The sequence below is a fragment of the Vipera berus genome, assembly GCF_964194415.1.
Source record: "Vipera berus genome assembly, chromosome: 2".
In the NCBI taxonomy this organism is placed as follows: domain Eukaryota; kingdom Metazoa; phylum Chordata; class Lepidosauria; order Squamata; family Viperidae; genus Vipera; species Vipera berus.
In genome coordinates, this window is record NC_138203.1 from 126,785,589 (window position 1) to 126,802,866 (window position 17,278).

The window sequence follows — 17,278 nt, forward strand, 5'->3', positions numbered from 1 at the left end:
AGTGGATTCCATAAAATCTTTGAAGAACAATTACTTCTTCTGATAAAGGACTAAATGAATTCTATTTTACAGGGAAACTCTATGCTGGATTCATGGAAAGATGTCTATATTTCTTTAGTACCCAAAGAAGGACAGGACTTAATTTCTGTGAAGAGTTACAGGCCATTTTCTTTTCTTAATAACGATTATAAACTCTTCACATCTGTTTTAGCTGACAGACTTTAAAAAGTTTTACAGGACTACGTACATGAAGACCAGTGTGACTTTCTAACCAAAAGGCAACTAAGAAATAATGTGAGAGTAATTTTGAATATAATTGAACATTTACAACAACCTAGTGACAAACAGGTTGCATTAATCTTTTAGATGCAGAAAAAGCTTTTGATAATTTGAATTGGGACATTATGTTCAATGAAAAAGATGGATTTTGGATTGGGTTTTATACAACAGTGGTCACCAAACTTTTGGTTCCATGGATTCGTGGCGGAGGAGGTTATGGCAGCTGGGGAAATGGTTTTGCACATGCAATCTAGCTCCCACATGTGTGCACATGAAGCTTCACATGCTCGACCACCACTTGCATGGCCCCAGTTGCCAACAGGCCATGGACCAGTACCAGTCCACAGAAACTGTTATACAAGGTTTGAAGTCTATTTATATACTCCAGAAAGCTTGGACTATGGTGAATGGAAATTTGACAAAATCATGTGAAATCCAGAAAGGGACAAGACAGGGGTATCCTTTATCCTCTTTATTATTTATTCTGATGTTGGAACTGCTAAATAGGGACATTAGACAAGAGAGCAGAGCAAAAGGATTACAAATTAAAACACATAATTATCATATTTTGGCTGATGATTTGGTATTGATTGTGCAAGATCCACTAGAGAATATTGAATATGAAGATTAAAATGTTTGGAGAAATGGCGGGCTTTGAAAATAATTAAAGATGACGATACTGACCAGAATATGAATGTGGAAGATTGGAATTGGAATTTAAAACTGGTTTTAAAGTTATCAATAAGGTGCAGTATTTGGGGGTGATTCTTATTAATGAAAATTCTAGGTTATATAAAATAATGTTAACATATGGAAGGACATAAAGTTGGATTTAAATAGAGGGGAGAAACTAGATTTGTCATCGAGGGGAAGATTTTCAGTAATTAAAATGAATATACAACCTAGAATGTTATTTCTATTCCATACTATACTGATATTGATTAAAGTTTCTTCTTTTAAGGTGACAGAAATATATATCTAAATTTATTTGATAAAGAAAAAACCAAGAATTACATGTAAGGATGCTAAAGAAAGAGGAGGTCTGGGTTTGCTGGATGTTAGATTATATTATGATGCTTGCTGTTTGCTATAGTTAAAAGATTGGATAACTTTGAAAAACTTAAGGTTTTTAGATACTGAAGGTTCTGATTTGAGATTTGGGTGGCATGATTATTTGTGATATGACAAAGTAAAAGTTAATCCTGGTTTTAAGAATCATATCATTAGGCAATCAATTGGGACTCTATGGTGGAAATATAAAAGATTGGCTGACAAAGTGCCACTTTGGCTATCATCCCATGAAGTACTACAGAAAAAAGAGATGTTATTGGAATGTAAATGGATGAGATATCAGGATTTATTTTGAAAGTTTTAAACTTGATTTAAAAAAAGCTTTGTTTTCTCAGGAGTTAAATTTAAATTGGATATCAACTTATCTTCTAGAGATGACCACCTGATTGCTAAAATATATAAAATGTTACTTAAGATGAATCTGGAAGATAAAAATGTGGGGTATAACATAACACTGAATAAATTGGAGAATGTATGGACTAATGGTAAAAAAAATTTTTGAATTAAAGCAGTTGAATTAAAGCTTTTAATAAAGCATTCTGTAAAGAATTGCCAAATCCTAGAAGGTGTGAATTCATTATACACCCATGTCAGGTATTCCTATATGAACAGAAAGTACAAAATTAGAGCCTTATTCCCATCTTTCTTTCCCTTTGTCCCTCTCCCATTTCTGTGTCTTCAAGAAGGGTAAATATAGCAAGAAAAGCAAGAAGTAAAATATAGTTCTCTTAGTTTTTTCAGTATGTTTCTTTTCTCTACAAACTTCATCTGACAAAAGAAATATACACTGAAACCCCAGTCACAGTTCAAACAAAAAAAAAACCCAACTCAAATAAGCAATAGGCCCACTGAGAGGAATGTCTATGAGGTGGGACTGAGAAAAATAAAGATATCGGAACCCACCACACAATGAAAACCCTGTTCCTTTTTCATGTGCATCGCATGCCAGACACATAAAATGGTTGGGGCTTCAATCACACAGTTGCAGCCCTTACTTGTACAAATTTGGTACCCCCATGCAGACTCCATTGACCCAGGATCTTTCAGGTTACAAAATATGTCCTTTCCCCCCATTTTGGTTTGACTTTTTATGAAATTGAAAATGATAGTTAAAACTCTTTTTCCCCCCCCTTTGGCTTTTGCCCTTTGCGCTCTCTGCTGGTCAGTGCATAATGACCTCATGGGTTATTATCACCTCATGAATTATTATTGCAACATACTTTGTTTACAATGTCTCCAGATGTGCCAATTTCTGTGACTATAAAAACCGAGTAGCTGCACAGGAGAAGTCAGACATTTTCCTCCAAGGAACAGCAGCAATGAAGGCGTGTACACCCTCCTCTTCCTCTTCATTGCAGGCAGTGAAACCAAAGTATACTCCAGATGTGAACTGGCTAGACGTCTGAAACAAAGTGGCGTGGATGGATATGTGGGTGTCAGCTTGGGAAATTGTGAGTTTACTCTCCCTTTTTCTCCACCGTAGCAAGATCCAGGTTTGCTAAAGGGATCCTAAATGGGGCAATTCCTTTCCAGAAAATTTCATCCAGCCACTCAATGTTCAAAAAACTCTGTTCTGTCTTCTAAGAATGAGAAAATACCCTTTCTTCCCATGACAAATGACTGAGAAGATTTCATCCTGCACTCTAAAGTCAGAAAAGACAGGACAGGAAAACCTCTACTTTTTTTACCTGCATTAGCATCCTGATTTTAATGTGGGTGATTGATCTCCAGTTTGTCACCTGTTTGGGACTAGAGCAGAACTGGGATTTCCTTAGAACACTTTGGTCTCTGTATTGTCTATTAATAACTGGTTTAGCTAATATTATATTTATTCACATATGAATAGGGGGCTATTAGCATCCTCCCAAAGGTAAGATGCTTCAGATTCCCCCAAATCATTTCAAGTCTGCTAATATAGAATGTTATTGCTTGACAAGAGATGAAGAAGTAGCTATTTCATATGTTAAACTTGTGTATTGCTTTAAGACATTTAGTTTAAGGTTGGGAGGGGGGATGAGTAGGATTGCACCTTTCAAGGCCATCTCTAACTAAGACGATAAGACCTTGGGAGGTTTTCTAACAGAAGGGAAACTGATTCTTTAAATTAATTGGAGAATATGATTAATGACAAAATTAGAAAGGTGGAGAATTGTGTTTTAATATATCGTGCAAGGGACGGAGATTTCAGATTCCATCTTCCTTTGAGCAAGCATTTGCCAGTGTATTAGGCTAATAAAGGACTTTATGTGCCATTAACAACCCAGGAAAATCTTGGAGACAACAATCAGACTTATTCCAAAATCTCCTGAATGTTTCCAATGTTGAAAGAAAAATCTTCATCAGGCTCCAGTCCAAGCTGGGAATAATCAAAATGGAGACTGCTTTAGAAAGAAGGTTGTAGTTTATTGAAGAGGAGAGCCAGACAAAAAGATGGCTCTGGGAAAGCTGACCACATGTAGTAGGAAGTGGTGGGTTTTTATACCTTCTTGAGCTTTTGATGGAGTTGTTCCTGTGGCATGAGCTTTGACCTGAGTCTGAGTGTGCCTTTCTGGTATTCTGATAATGGTGGGTTAATCCTATTATGAACAAAGGTCATATCCTGCTTCCCTGGGTCTGCAGCTGATGGCTATGTCCTCTGTTGGATTTTTTGGTTTGAGGGATTGTTGTCTCTAGGGATCTTTATCTTTCTAATCCCAATCTTTGTCTAATCTCCAATCTTTCTGACAAGATTATCACATCTGCATTTCCGGAGACCTGGTTTCTGTTTGGGGCAGAGAGACATGGGGGGGGGGTTGGTTTCTGCCTTTGAGATCTTTTGTGGAAATATTATATGTTAAATATTCAGTTCTTGCAGGCATTAAGCAAGACGGAGAGTTGAAACAGCAACAAGTTTATTTAACTCAGAACAGAAGCAGCCTTAATGACTGCTGTGCAGCTATTTATACTGTTAGCCTCTAGGCGGTGACCAATAGGTTTGAAGTAACAGTTTCCCACCCAAAACCTAATTATCTGCCTGGAGATAGTAAGTCTGGCTTCAGTAACACCAACTGTTACAACACAGAAATCTAGGTCAGACATTTAAGCAAGTGATCCAAGGCATTTAAGAAAACAGTTAAAGCCAATACATTACATTATATTCTGCCTTTTAATATTCCCAAAAATATTTCTTTCTCAGGTGGGCTGACTTCCCACACCAAAATGTAATGAACTTCTTGGGTTCTTCCTTGTTGGGGAAAGAATCAGAATATAGTTAAATATTCTGTTTTAAATGTTCTGTGTGAGAAATCAAGACAGCTTTTTCATTTATAGCACAGTACTTTTATACTTCTTTCCCCATTTCCTTTCTTCCAGGGGTCTGTATGGCTTATCATGAGAGCCATTATGACACCAAAGCTGTGAGTCCGATAAACGACAATGGCAGTCGCGACTATGGGATTTTCCAGATAAACAGCCGCTATTGGTGCAACAATAACCAGGGCCGTACAGCTAATGGCTGTAATAAGCCTTGCAGTGGTAAGATATGTAGTGGAGAGGAGATATAATCTTGATAAAGGAATGCAAGAGTTGTTTCTCTATTAAGAGAAAGTTGATGAGAAAAGTATGACAACTCAGTCCTGGGAAAGAAGGAAGCATTGATCCTGTTTGTGTATGAGGTGGGAGAGAGAAGCTTTTAAAATTCTGTCATTATTATATTCTATACAATGAAGTAGCATAGATTCCCATAATCCTCGTAGCGTTTGTTTCCTGACCTGATCTACTACCAAGGGCTGACACCTGTTTCATTAGAAAAGCAAAAAGAAAAAGAAAAAAAGAAATATCCCAAATAACTTATATGAAAATTTTGTAGGGAAGTTCTAGTCCTTCTACTCCTTTATTGGTCTCTGTAATTGTCTTATTGCACCCACCAATTCATGAAGATTCACATTTAACCACCCTGTCTCTCAAAATTGTTTCGAGTTCCTACCTGGATCATCTAGGTACCATGTTTTCCATTGGCCTGTTATCCTTCCTCAATCTGCTCCCCCACTTAGTACCCCATTTCTTAACTTCTCACAACTTCTCACCTTCCCCCACAAAGACATATTTGACTTTGGCCTTCACACCACCCACCCCAGTGTGGTCTGAATTATAATGAGCACCAGTGGTGAGGTCCCAGTGTGTCACATGCTCAACATTCTCGCAATCTCTCTCTATCTCTCTCTATCTCTCTTTTTGCTTTATATAATAATTTTATGCAAATATTTGGAAATAACTTTGAAGCATCTAGGATGCGACATATTTTAATTTGCTTCTCCCGGCAGCTTTCACAGATGATGACATCACAGATGATATTGCTTGTGCTAAGAGAGTTGTGCGTGATCCCAATGGTATGACTGCCTGGTGAGTCAATCTCTCATTAACATCTTTCTACTTGTAGCATTCAGTAGCAACTCAATTATTGCTCATGAAAGATAATTATATTTCTTTAGACTATTGTACAACTTTAACATTGGTGGAGAAATATACTTTCAGAATATGACACATAGTATTTTTATTGCTATATTTCCATTCTGGTTGCTTTTGAATATTGGTTTAACAGTCTTTTGAATTTGGGTTTAATGGTCTTTTAAATCACAGTTTGAAAGTAGATTAAAGGTAGATTACAAGTATATTGGCACACAGCTTGGCAGGTGAATGTTGACGCCTATTGTAGCTGGATAATTTCTTCCCCATAATTTAACATTCATTATCCAGTTTTGTGCTTGTTGGCTGTTTATACATCTTTTTAAACAGGTTCACCATCAAGATTTAGTGTCCAGTTGGGACAAGCATGAAAAAAAAAGGCAAATGGCCTTTTAAACACCAGGATTCTGATCCCAGGAATGAGCTCCAAGGGATCAGAGAACTGGATCTGTAAAGAATCTAGTAGTGGCACAAGCAGGGAGAGATCATTTGTGAAGCCTCCAATTATAGGATGAGTAAGAAAGGGGCTGCAGGAGCAGATCATTAAATGGAAAACTTTTAAGCCAGCAATCAGCATTTAAAAGCAAATCATAAAGACATTATGTGGTCAGCACTTACAGTTATCTAAACGTTATTCTGCTGTGTGACCTTCTGAGACCTTCTCTAAGGTTTTGGGCAGAATTTTGGGAGCCTTCTGGTGCTCAGCCAATACTTGGGACCTTAAGTCACTTCAGCCCTGGCTAACATGGACTCTGGCAAGTTTATGTGAGAGTCCATAGTATCTATTGTGTATCAGTGGCAGGTAGGCTTTATTATGAGAAATAGAAAATCAGGACTATTTTAGCTAAGGCAATTATTTTCTTTGATTTTAACTTGGGGGGGGGGAAGGAGATTCATTGAAAAACTGGCTCACCTTGAAACTTTCTGAATCTCTTGAAGTACAGTTATATCATCAAAGAAACTATCATGCTTGTGATGTAAAAAGAAAAGCAATATTCCTGTTCTTACTTCTAGGAGGGGCTGGACAAGGAACTGCCAAGGAAGAGATCTGTCACAATGGATTCAGAACTGCAACCTCTGAGATTGATGATCCTACATTACTCTTCCTCCTCCTGTGATGAAAATGATGCTATTTCTTATAAAAACCAACACTTAACAACTTGATTCTATGCTTGTACCTCATATGTTGGGATGAATAGATTTCTTTGCACACAAAGGATGATTTTTAAAATATTTCTGGGTAGGAAGAAGGAACGAGTTTGCTTTTTAAAATCTTCAAAAATTACTTCAGTAAAATGAGTGTTATGCATTATGACCTTTCCTGTTTCATGCTTTATTTATTTTCTCTCATCGCTCATGATTCCTGCATAATTGAACAGGCTACAATTATTCCTCTGACAGAGCAGATCTGTGCAACACATACGTTATTGACTCAAAACTTCACTTGACACAGATCCTGATGTATCTCTCCATATAATATTAGTACTGTAAACTGTCTTGAAATTGTTATTTATTTATTTGCATCCCACCCTTATTATTTTTACAAATAACTCAAGACAGCACACATATCCAACACACCTTCCTCCACCTATATTGGTTTTGGCGCAATGGTTAAAATGCAGTGTTGCAGGCTAATTCTGCTGACTGCCGACTGCCAGCAGTTGGGCAGTTCAATCCTGATCGGCTCAAGGTTGACTCAGACTTTCATCCTTCTGAGGACAGTAAAATAAGGACCCAGATTGTTGGGGGCAATATGCTGACTCTGCAAACCACTTAGAGAGGGCTGTAAGGCCCTAGAAAGAGGTATATAAGTCTAAGTGCTATTGCTATTTCCCCCACAACAATCCTGTGGAGTGGATAGGGCTGAAAGAGAGTGACTGAGCCAAAGTCACCTAGCTAGCTTTTATGGCCAGTATGCTGCCTTCTAGCCTGGTGCCTTAATCGTGAGACCAAACTGGCTTTTCATGAAAATGTTAGGCTCCAAATCAAGAATGACACATGGTCATTCTTGCCAGTGAGTTCTTTATTGTTTCACACTCACAAACAAAATCTTTCCAAACTAAAAACTCTATTATCCACTTCTACATTGTAATCTATAAACTATTAGGGGTAGACTGTCTTCACCCATTTTTCTCTCATACATAATATCTGGACTGAATTGCCTCTTGTACCTCTGGAATAAGGCCTCTCCCATTTTGGAATTTACCTCCTCACTGCATTCCAGCCCAGGTATTTTGGTTAGAAAATTGAGGATGGATGGCTTATCTGTGAGCTCAAATGGGCTAACAAGTACTTTAAAAAAATATTACCATATATACTTTTGGAAAAGCCCATCCATCAATAAGTTGAAACCAGTAATGTATTTGGGGGTGTATTTTGGCATCTAAAATTCTCAGCTTATTTGTGAATATATTCCCCAACCTGATATTCTCCAAAAGTATTGTGAATCTTGCGCTTGAAGCCCTAACACGTTCCTTGTTAACATTTGGTATTGCTTATGCCCTCTGGGGTTTATTAGGAGTAGTAATGCTAGTTATTAAATTTCTCTTCAAAGGGTTTCTAGAGATTGTCAGCAGTAGGAACCTACATGGTAGATGGTGAGTACAGTATGTGTACATTACATTAAGATTTTTCTTTGAACCAGCATCCAGAATGCCCCCTTGACATCCTTGTTTCTCAGGCTGTAGATCAGAGGGTTGAGCATAGGAGTCAAAGCCCCGTATGCTAAGGATATGACCTTGTCCTTTTCAGAAATGGATTTGCCTTCGGGTCTCAGATACATGATCATGATTGTTCCGTAAAAGACACTGACCACAGCAAGGTGAGAACTGCAGGTGGAGAAGGCTTTTCTACGTCCCTGGGTAGAGCTTATACATCGTATAGCCAGGCCTATGCGGATGTATGTCACCACTATGAAGCCAAAGGGAGGGAATAGCAGAAAGAGGCTGGAGATATGCATAAAGAGCTCACTGACTGTGTTGGAACAAGCCAGTTTGAGTAAGGATTGCAGCTCACATGCAAAATGGTTGATGATGCGATGGCCACAGAAATCGGTGGGCTGCAAGAGCACATTGACCAGTGTCGTCATGAAGGCAATGGCCACTGACATGGCTATTAGATAAAAGCATAATCTCCAACTCATGATCTGCATGTAGTATAATGGTTGACATACAGCTGCCAAACGATCATATGCCATGACTGCCAAAACAATGCACTCTGCTACAATCAGAAATAATCCAATGTACATTTGGACCAAACATCTGGAGAAAGAAATTGTGGGCCTGTAAATGAAGCAGTTCACCAAGATCTCAGGAAGTGCATTGTTGGTAAGAATAAAGTCTATGGTGGAAAGGACACAAATGAAAAAATACATGGGGGTGTGAAGCCGGGCGTCAGCAATGCTCAACATGATTATTAGTCCATTGCCAAGAAAGCTAACGAGATACACCATCAAGAGGAACCAAAAGAGAACAATCTGAGCTCTGGGATGTTCTGATAATCCAATCAGAATGAATTTGGTCACCAGTGATTCATTTGAAGTTCCTACTATATTTTCTCTCATTCTCCCCTGCAGGAAAGAAAGAATGGTGTGATTACTGACTACATTCAGGAGAGATGCAATACCTTCACTTTAAATGTTTAGGCTGCCAAAACTATATAGAAAAAATAAAAATGTATCTGTCTGAAAAAAGAATTTCTTTTAACCATGATTTATTGAATATAATTGTTGTATTCTCACATGCGTGGGTTCACACACTGCATTAAGGAGTATATCGTTTGCAAACTGCAGTGACTGCATAAAATGCTAAGCCAAAACTAAATAAGCTACTTTCTCTCTCATAGCTAGGTACTCAAAGCCAATCTCATATTGAAGATGGAGAAATCTCTTTCCAAAAGTAATAAAAGCAGCAAGCTGAAAGCAGTAGCTTCATCCCCATCCCAGTTACTGAAATCAAACAAAAATGTCCTGAGTCAACTCATTACAAGCAATGCTATAGTGCTCAGATAATTCACAAAGTAGAACCAGTTCTGATCGCAAGGACACCATCCTTTCCTCCTTGGATCTGACAGACCCCAACAATGCTCTGTACATTGTAAGCAAGGTACATTGTAAGCAAGTACAATTTGTTGCAGGACACAGTGTTGTTACTAAACCTGAGGCATCTCTATTAAGGTATCAGCCTTAGCTTCGTTTTTCTTTGCTTTATGCACTGATATTTTTTTCTAATGATAATGCTTTGGAATTATTGTTAGTTAAATAACGATCAGAATTTCACCTAATGACACCAGTTAATTCTTTGGGAGGGTGGAAATATTGGAGAAAATTATGTTTCTATTCCGAATAGAAAATAGGCTGATATTTTTATTAGGAAAAACTAACCACATACTAGGTAATCCATTCTCAAACTGTCCAGGACACTTGTTTGTGCTGTACTAGAATCCAAAGGAGAGATTATAAAGCAAATTCCTGGCCTCTTCCCCAGGCTGTAATTTACCATAAAAGATGGAGATTGAGAATGGAAGTTGGTTAGAGACTAAATCTCACAAAAAGAAAAACATTCTTGGAATAAAAGGTAAAGAGAGAAGAGAGAGAGAAGAGTTACTATAGCAACAAGTCCAACCTTATCAAAAAGATAAGCATTAGAATAACCAGAAGACAATACAATTCATTTCAGCCACAGTTCCATTCTCATTCTTTTTTCTTTTCTTTTTTTTTGCATCAGCCTTCTGTTTAATTGAAATTTACATCTAGACTTCCTTTTTCTGTCCCTCCTTTTTGAATTAGCCTTTATTCAGATGGATAATTTAAAGGTCATTCGCCCTATTTCTGTCTCAGATTCTTTATTCACATTTAGTAGCAAACATAAGACATAGTCTTGCTTTGTCTGTAGATACATGTACACACAAATATAGATACACAAACACTCCCCCCCAACACATATGATAAAGTTTGGCATCTGCATGTTGTGCTCATTTTATAGCAACTGCATATGATTGCCAACAGGGAAAGCTGCTTCTAAAGACATGGCTTCAAAGTATCCTGTCTGGATCAATGTCCCCATGAATTCAAGATTTCTTTTACAGATTACAAACAGAGAACAACTATGTACTTAAATTGCCTTCTGTATTTGTCTTTTTAATTCTAAAGTTTTGCTTACCCAGTGTTCTTCCAGTGATAAATGGCCAAATATTTTTTTAATGTCTTGCAAAGTAACTGTGAAGAGCCAAGTGGGGGAAAAATGGTGCTATTTCCTTTCCAAGAAACTGGGGATTTGATGAAGTTTAGTTCTAGCATCATCCATTCCTACGATCTTTGCACTGTGTATTTTTACTAAAGGTAGTGTTCCTCATTGTGGTTGGTTTCACTCCTGAGTTACCGCTTGAGAAGAACAACAACTACTTGAAGGGGGCGGGGGGAATTAGCAGAAGGAGAATTTGTGAGATCTGTTCTTTGCTTTGGCGTTGAGAACAACACTGCCAGTTCCTTGAGGTAAAAGGTTTTTTTTAATTCTTATCTTTTCCCCAGTGGGTAATAAATAAAGATAAAATTCCAAGGGCAGATTTTTAATTGAATTTCGAGGGAATTTCTTGCCCATTAGGTTTAAAGTTGAAAAGATAAATTATTTCATTATGTAAGTTCAACGGTGCCATTCTTTTCCAGACAGACTGCTTTACAGAAAAAACAGTTTTTTAGCTTCTCAGAATTTTATAGCATAAAATGTCTGTGGAAGCCAGTGTTCTGGTGTCCTTCACAACCAAAGAGAACCCAGAGGTGGGAGAATAGTTTGATGACCACATAGAAGGGGGCGGTCCCACAGGAACCTGGCCGAACCAATGGGAGACCCACCTTTGCTGACATGGAACCCTTCATTTCAGACCCACTCTCTTATTCACATCCATTTTCTCTACTTTGTAGAGTCTGAAGGTGGGATGGGATGATAGAAAATAGTCCAGAACAGACTGCTTAAAACTACCCTCAGGGTGCCTCAGCTGCAGATGGATGATGAGGTACAAATAGTAGCGGCATGTGGATTTGTTCATTGGAGGTGGCTAATGGCCATTGTCACTCAAGGGCAAGGAGAATTCTGGATTTGTCATAGGAGGTATACAAATAATACTACTCAAACCAATCCTACTTTATAAATTTTAAATTACCTTTTTCTCCGTGTCTCATTTTCCCTCCCTTTCCTTCTACTCTCAGGCTTTCCTGAATGAGAATGATTATAGAACTTCATTTTAATCTGGATTCCCAACAAGGCAGAGCACCAAAGCAGCTTGGAGACCATCCTGGATGGTCTCTTTGTCATTTCTTTTTATTCTGAATGCCTCAGAGTAAACCATCCCAATATAGCTGCTTTGCCATTTTCCCATCCCATTCCAGAAGGAAGTCAAGTTGCCCTAAATCTTGTTGCCCTTCAGTGTCCTGACCACTCACTTGGAACAAGTATATGATGTGCTGCTGACCATATAGTTTTAATGTGCAATTCTGAGGTTGAGATTGGGGATCCTCAGGCTAAAATCCTAGACTCACCCAACACAATCCATTATCCAAGCTTCCTCAGAGCCTTCTGAACAGTTGCTTCCAATTCGAAGTCCCAAATTTGGAATTTGGTTATTTTAAAAGGCAGCCACTACAAAGGCAGAGGAATAGTGCAGCACTAAGCAGTTACTTTTTGAACGATTGCTACTTTTTGAACAATTGAAAGAAGAAATGAAGTATGTTCTCCTGCCATTCAAGTTCTACAATACCTTTCAATTGCAGGGCAGGAGCAAAGAGCAAGGGTCTGAATGGGGAGGACCAGACTTCAACTCAACCCTGGAAAGACAGAGTGACTTTGGGTTCTTGGCCACCCAGACTCAGATGATATTCCATCCTTGACTTTGGAGAGTGTGACAGCTCCCTAGACTGAGCTGGTGTGCAGTTTGGGTCCTTCTGAACCCACAGCTCCTGCTCAAGAACAGGTGGCAGCCATGGCTAGGGATGGGGGTGGGACTTTGCACAAATTTATCTAGTGTGCCAATTACATCCCTTCCTGGATTGCGAGGTCTTTCTCACATTAATTCATGCCTTAGTCATCTTCCTTCAGATTACTGCAATGTGCTCCACATGGGGCTGTCCTTGAAGACCACCCAGAAGCTTCAATTGTTCCAGAATTTATTTATTTATTTATTTATTTATTTATTTATTTATTTATTTATTTATTTATTTATTTATTTACTTACTTACTTACTTACTTACTTACTTAGTTACTTACTTATCAATAAATTGATATGCCACCTATCTTTCCTAGTGGCAACTCTAAGTGGCCTACAGACATAAAAATGAAATAAATTCTTCAAACTTTAAAACAATATTAACACTAAAATTTGTTTAAAATTGACAAGATGGTAAGGATCAAATTGCACACAGGGAACAGGTGGGATCTTATTTTAGTCCATTAACCACCTCCAGGAAGATATGCTCCATTGGATTGTCAGAGCAAGGTCTTCAGGCCCTTTCAGAAGGCCAAAAGAGTGAGTGCGGATCTCACCTCAGGGCCAAATATTCCAGAGAATGTGAACCACCCCAGAAAAGGCTCTTCTCCTGGAGCCCACCTGCTGGAATTTATTGACTGATGGGGTCCACAGCATGTCCCTTCTGCCAATGAAGTTGCAGTGGGCCGATCCCCTTGTGATGAGATGGTTCCTCAGGTAACTTGGTTCCATGCCACGAGCAGCTTTATGGTGATAACCAACATCTTGAATTGGATCTGGAAGCAAACTGGCAACCAGTGCAGCCCGTAGAGCAGTGGTGTAACATGGGCTACTTAGGGGACCCAGGAACTGTTTGCACAGATGCCATCTGCACCTGCTATAGTTTCAAAATACTCTTCAAAGAAGACCGTGTTACAATAGGCCAAGCATGAGATGACCAGGGTTTGACTGACTGAGTGCGGGTACTCAGGAAAGGACACAACTGGCATGCAGCACGTGGTTGTGCAAGGGGAGCCCTAGCCATGACTTCCACCTGTTCTTTGAGCAGGAATCACAAGTCCAGGAGAACTCTCAAACTGCAGACTGGGTCTGGCTGAGGCAGTATAACCCAATCTAGACCTAAAGATGCTAAAGTCCCCAGTCCTAAACTTCCACACATTCAAAGCCACTTGATCTTACCAGGGTTCAGTCAAAGCCTGTTGTCCCCCATCCAAACCTTCACAGCTTCCAGGACCATGAGAGGGCAGCAATAGTATCACTTAGGTCACCAAGTATGACAATGTAAAGTATATAAGATTGATGTAGTGTGCATAGTGAAGGGAGCCCCTATGTTTATCCATGTAACACCTCCGTTGCACAAGCTGCATTGGCTTCCTGTTTCCTTCCTTCCTTTTAAAGCCTAATATGGCACAGGGCCAGGTTATTTGAAGGACCATTTTCCATTAAGGAGATTTACTCATCTTTCCTACCAGGTTAGATAGGTAGGTACATTTCTAATCCTTAAGCATTACCACATTATGGAATCTAGAAAGTGTTCTTTTTCCATGGCGGACCCTGCCGTGTGGAACACTCTTCCCTCTGAGGTTTGGTAGGCCTCTACCCTCTAACTTCCATAAATCAGCCATTTGTGTTTGCTTATTATTTATCATTTATAAAATGCTTCTTGTGCTGAGCACCACCTAGAGGTTTTTGGGCACAACCTGGAATTCTGCGTATTCCATATTCTCAACATGGCGCGTCGAATAGAATAATTTTTAAAATCCACATTAACTTTGACTTTGTTGTATAACAAATATCCATGTCACTCAGGTCATATCCCTCTCACTCTGCAAACATTCTATTTCTCAGCAATATCTCTCATCCAAAGTAAACAGCAAGCTGCATAATACAGCAACAAATCAGCTAAATCCAATCCTCCTCTATTCTTTGCATCTGGTAGTGCCTTATATTTAACTTGCGGGGGTTTTTCCCCTGCCACACAAATTCAGATATATAATTGCATAATTGTTTAAATGGTGCATCAGAGGTCAAAACAGGTACTGTCTGGAACTTCATTAGATTTACAATGCTTTAATCAAGGAATCACCAAGAAAGAAACCAAATCCCTACCAAAACTGGTAGAGCAAGCTACTATATATGCAGTAAATAGGCAGAAGACCCCACTCTCAACTATAAAAATGGGGAGATTTTTGAGAGGGGAGATTTCACTGTTTTCAGCCAAATATGAGTTCTGTGTAAGGTATTGTACCATGGTTGAAACATCATTCAATGATAATGGGGAAAAGCTATTTTTTACTATCTACAATAAATAATTATGAATAACTGCCAGCTACAGGTGCCTCTGGATAATACACAGAGATGAACACTGATTTAATCTGATATCTTTTTTCCAACCAGTTTCCAAAAAGCTCCCTTCACATTCCTGTTTCTCAGGCTGTAAATTACAGGATTCAGCATAGGGGTCAGAGCTCCATAGACTATAGATAGGATCTTTCCCTTGTCAGAAACTGATTCTCTTTCCGGAACCATGTACATTATGATGATTGTCCCGTAAAAGACGCTGACAACAGCAAGGTGTGAGCTACAAGTGGAAAAGGCCTTTTTGTAACCCTGACTTGAGCGAATGTGCATTACAGCCCGGCCTATGCGACCATAAGTCACAACTATGAAGCCAAAGGGAGGGATTAAGAGAAAGAGGCTGGAAACATTCATCAAGATCTCACTGATATGTGAGTTGGAGCAACCCAGTTTGACAAAAGATTGTAGCTCACAGACAAAATGGTTGATTATGCGATTGCCACAGAAGTCAGTGGGCTGCAAAAGCCCATTGATCAAGGTAAACATGAAAGCAAGGGTCACGGACGTTGCTACCAGGGAACTGCATAATCGCCAACTCATCACCTGCACATAATGCAAGGGTTGGCATATAGCTGCAAAGCGATCATATGCCATGACTGCAAGGAGAACACACTCTGTTGAGACAAGCAGCAGACCCAGATACATTTGAGACAAACATCTGGAGAACGTAATAGTGGGCCTGTAAATGAAGCAGTTGATGAGAACCTCAGGAACTACATTGTTGATGAGAATGAAGTCTATCAAGGAGAGGACACAAATAAAAAAATACATAGGAGTATGAAGCTGGGAGTCCATAATAATTAATGTGATGATGAGACCATTGCCAACAAAACTAATGAGGTATGCCATCAACAGGAAGCAAAAGAAGATAACTTGGGCTCTCGGCTGGTCAGATAATCCAATTAAGATGAATACCGCTGCTACTGTTTCATTTGTTGATGCCATAGCAGCGTTAGATATTTCTGTCTCCTGTGGGGGAAAATGAACACTTTTTACAGGTGACCATAGAAGAAATTAATTTATAATCTCTGAAAGGGGGGAACATCTTCTTTATCTTTTCCTTTTTATTCAGTGATTGCAAATAAATATGGCCATAGGTTGCCATCAAACTCCCCATTATTCACAATGAAGATAAAGTATGCATGTTATATATAAACTGTTGTTCATCGATACAATACTCCAACCAAAAAAATATATATTCTAAAACCAGGATGAAGATATCCGATACATGTATTTATAGTACACATTAGATAATGCTGTGGATATTTTTGGGTGGGGATATCTCTAAGTTAAAGAAACTAGTGAGTGCAATGGGTGCATATAATACAATACATGTTGGATATAGGTTTTACTTAGAATCTGGGTAAAATATTCTAAGTTGTTCAGAAAAGCTGCAGATCTAATGATCAATACAAGTAAAACTCCAGTCCAGGTCAATTCTCCAGTCTGACCAGCTCTTGGGTTTTAGCTAATTAGAACAATTAGAACAATTCCAAAGAGTAGTAAGAGAGTAATATATTCTGAAAACATAGCTCAGGCTCAGTCTGTGCTGGACTGAGAACATAAGCTAGGCAAATCTTGAAAAATCACTGGGGCTGGAGGATGGACTAGGGTATGATTAAAATAAACCAGAGAAAACTGGTGACAAATGTTCATGGACACATCCATGAGCTGGGCTTCACCTACTGATAGTTATTGTCTTAGGCTTCATAGACCCAAGAAACTGGATACTAGGTTGATGCCTTAACAGAGGTCAACTATGATACACATTTACTGTACATTTCAAGAGAACACTGGTTTAATTGTTTTAAAGGTTTTGAAGTGATGAATGTGTGACAATGTGATAGTGATAAATAAATCACAATTTATGTGAGTTGAATTGAGGCTAAAAGTCATTCTGTCATGGAATTTAGTGGATGCAAATCTGGGTGGTTCCTGGCCTGTAGAATATTGGAAGGATAAATATTATAGAATCAAATTATTATTCATTCTTCCATGAAAAAAATCTACACTGGAGTCAGACAGAGGGATGCTCTCACTTTGTAAAATATATGAAGTGAAGTGAGGAGTGATTCGTAGCATCCTGCATTAGCCTGGCCACCGTGACATATTGCATTTTGTAGACTATTTCTACAAGCTGTAGTGAACCTGT

The 17,278-nt window shown here is 38.7% G+C and overlaps 3 protein-coding genes across 3 annotated transcripts; 1 reads left to right on the forward strand and 2 right to left on the reverse strand.

Moving 5' to 3' along the window:
• Positions 1 to 550: 550 nt before the first annotated feature.
• On the forward strand, positions 551 to 6,142 carry LOC308662803 (lysozyme C, milk isozyme-like; the record flags this gene model as incomplete). The annotated part of the gene is made up of 5 exons (XM_081318947.1): positions 551 to 641; positions 2,709 to 2,801; positions 4,702 to 4,863; positions 5,652 to 5,730; positions 6,124 to 6,142. The coding sequence occupies 5 exons, from the start codon at positions 551 to 553 to the stop codon at positions 6,140 to 6,142; spliced, it is 444 nt and encodes a 147-aa protein (XP_081175073.1).
• Positions 6,143 to 8,410: 2,268 nt separating this feature from the next.
• LOC308662804 (olfactory receptor 13H1-like) lies at positions 8,411 to 11,145 on the reverse strand (the record flags this gene model as incomplete). Its single annotated transcript, XM_081318948.1, has 3 exons — positions 8,411 to 9,361; positions 10,953 to 11,008; positions 11,103 to 11,145. The coding sequence occupies 3 exons, from the start codon at positions 11,143 to 11,145 to the stop codon at positions 8,411 to 8,413; spliced, it is 1,050 nt and encodes a 349-aa protein (XP_081175074.1).
• A 3,993-nt stretch (positions 11,146 to 15,138) lies between these two features.
• Positions 15,139 to 16,071, reverse strand: LOC308662805 (olfactory receptor 13H1-like; the record flags this gene model as incomplete). The annotated part of the gene is made up of 1 exon (XM_081318949.1): positions 15,139 to 16,071. One exon carries the CDS (start codon positions 16,069 to 16,071, stop codon positions 15,139 to 15,141), a length of 933 nt encoding a protein of 310 aa, XP_081175075.1.
• Positions 16,072 to 17,278: the final 1,207 nt, after the last annotated feature.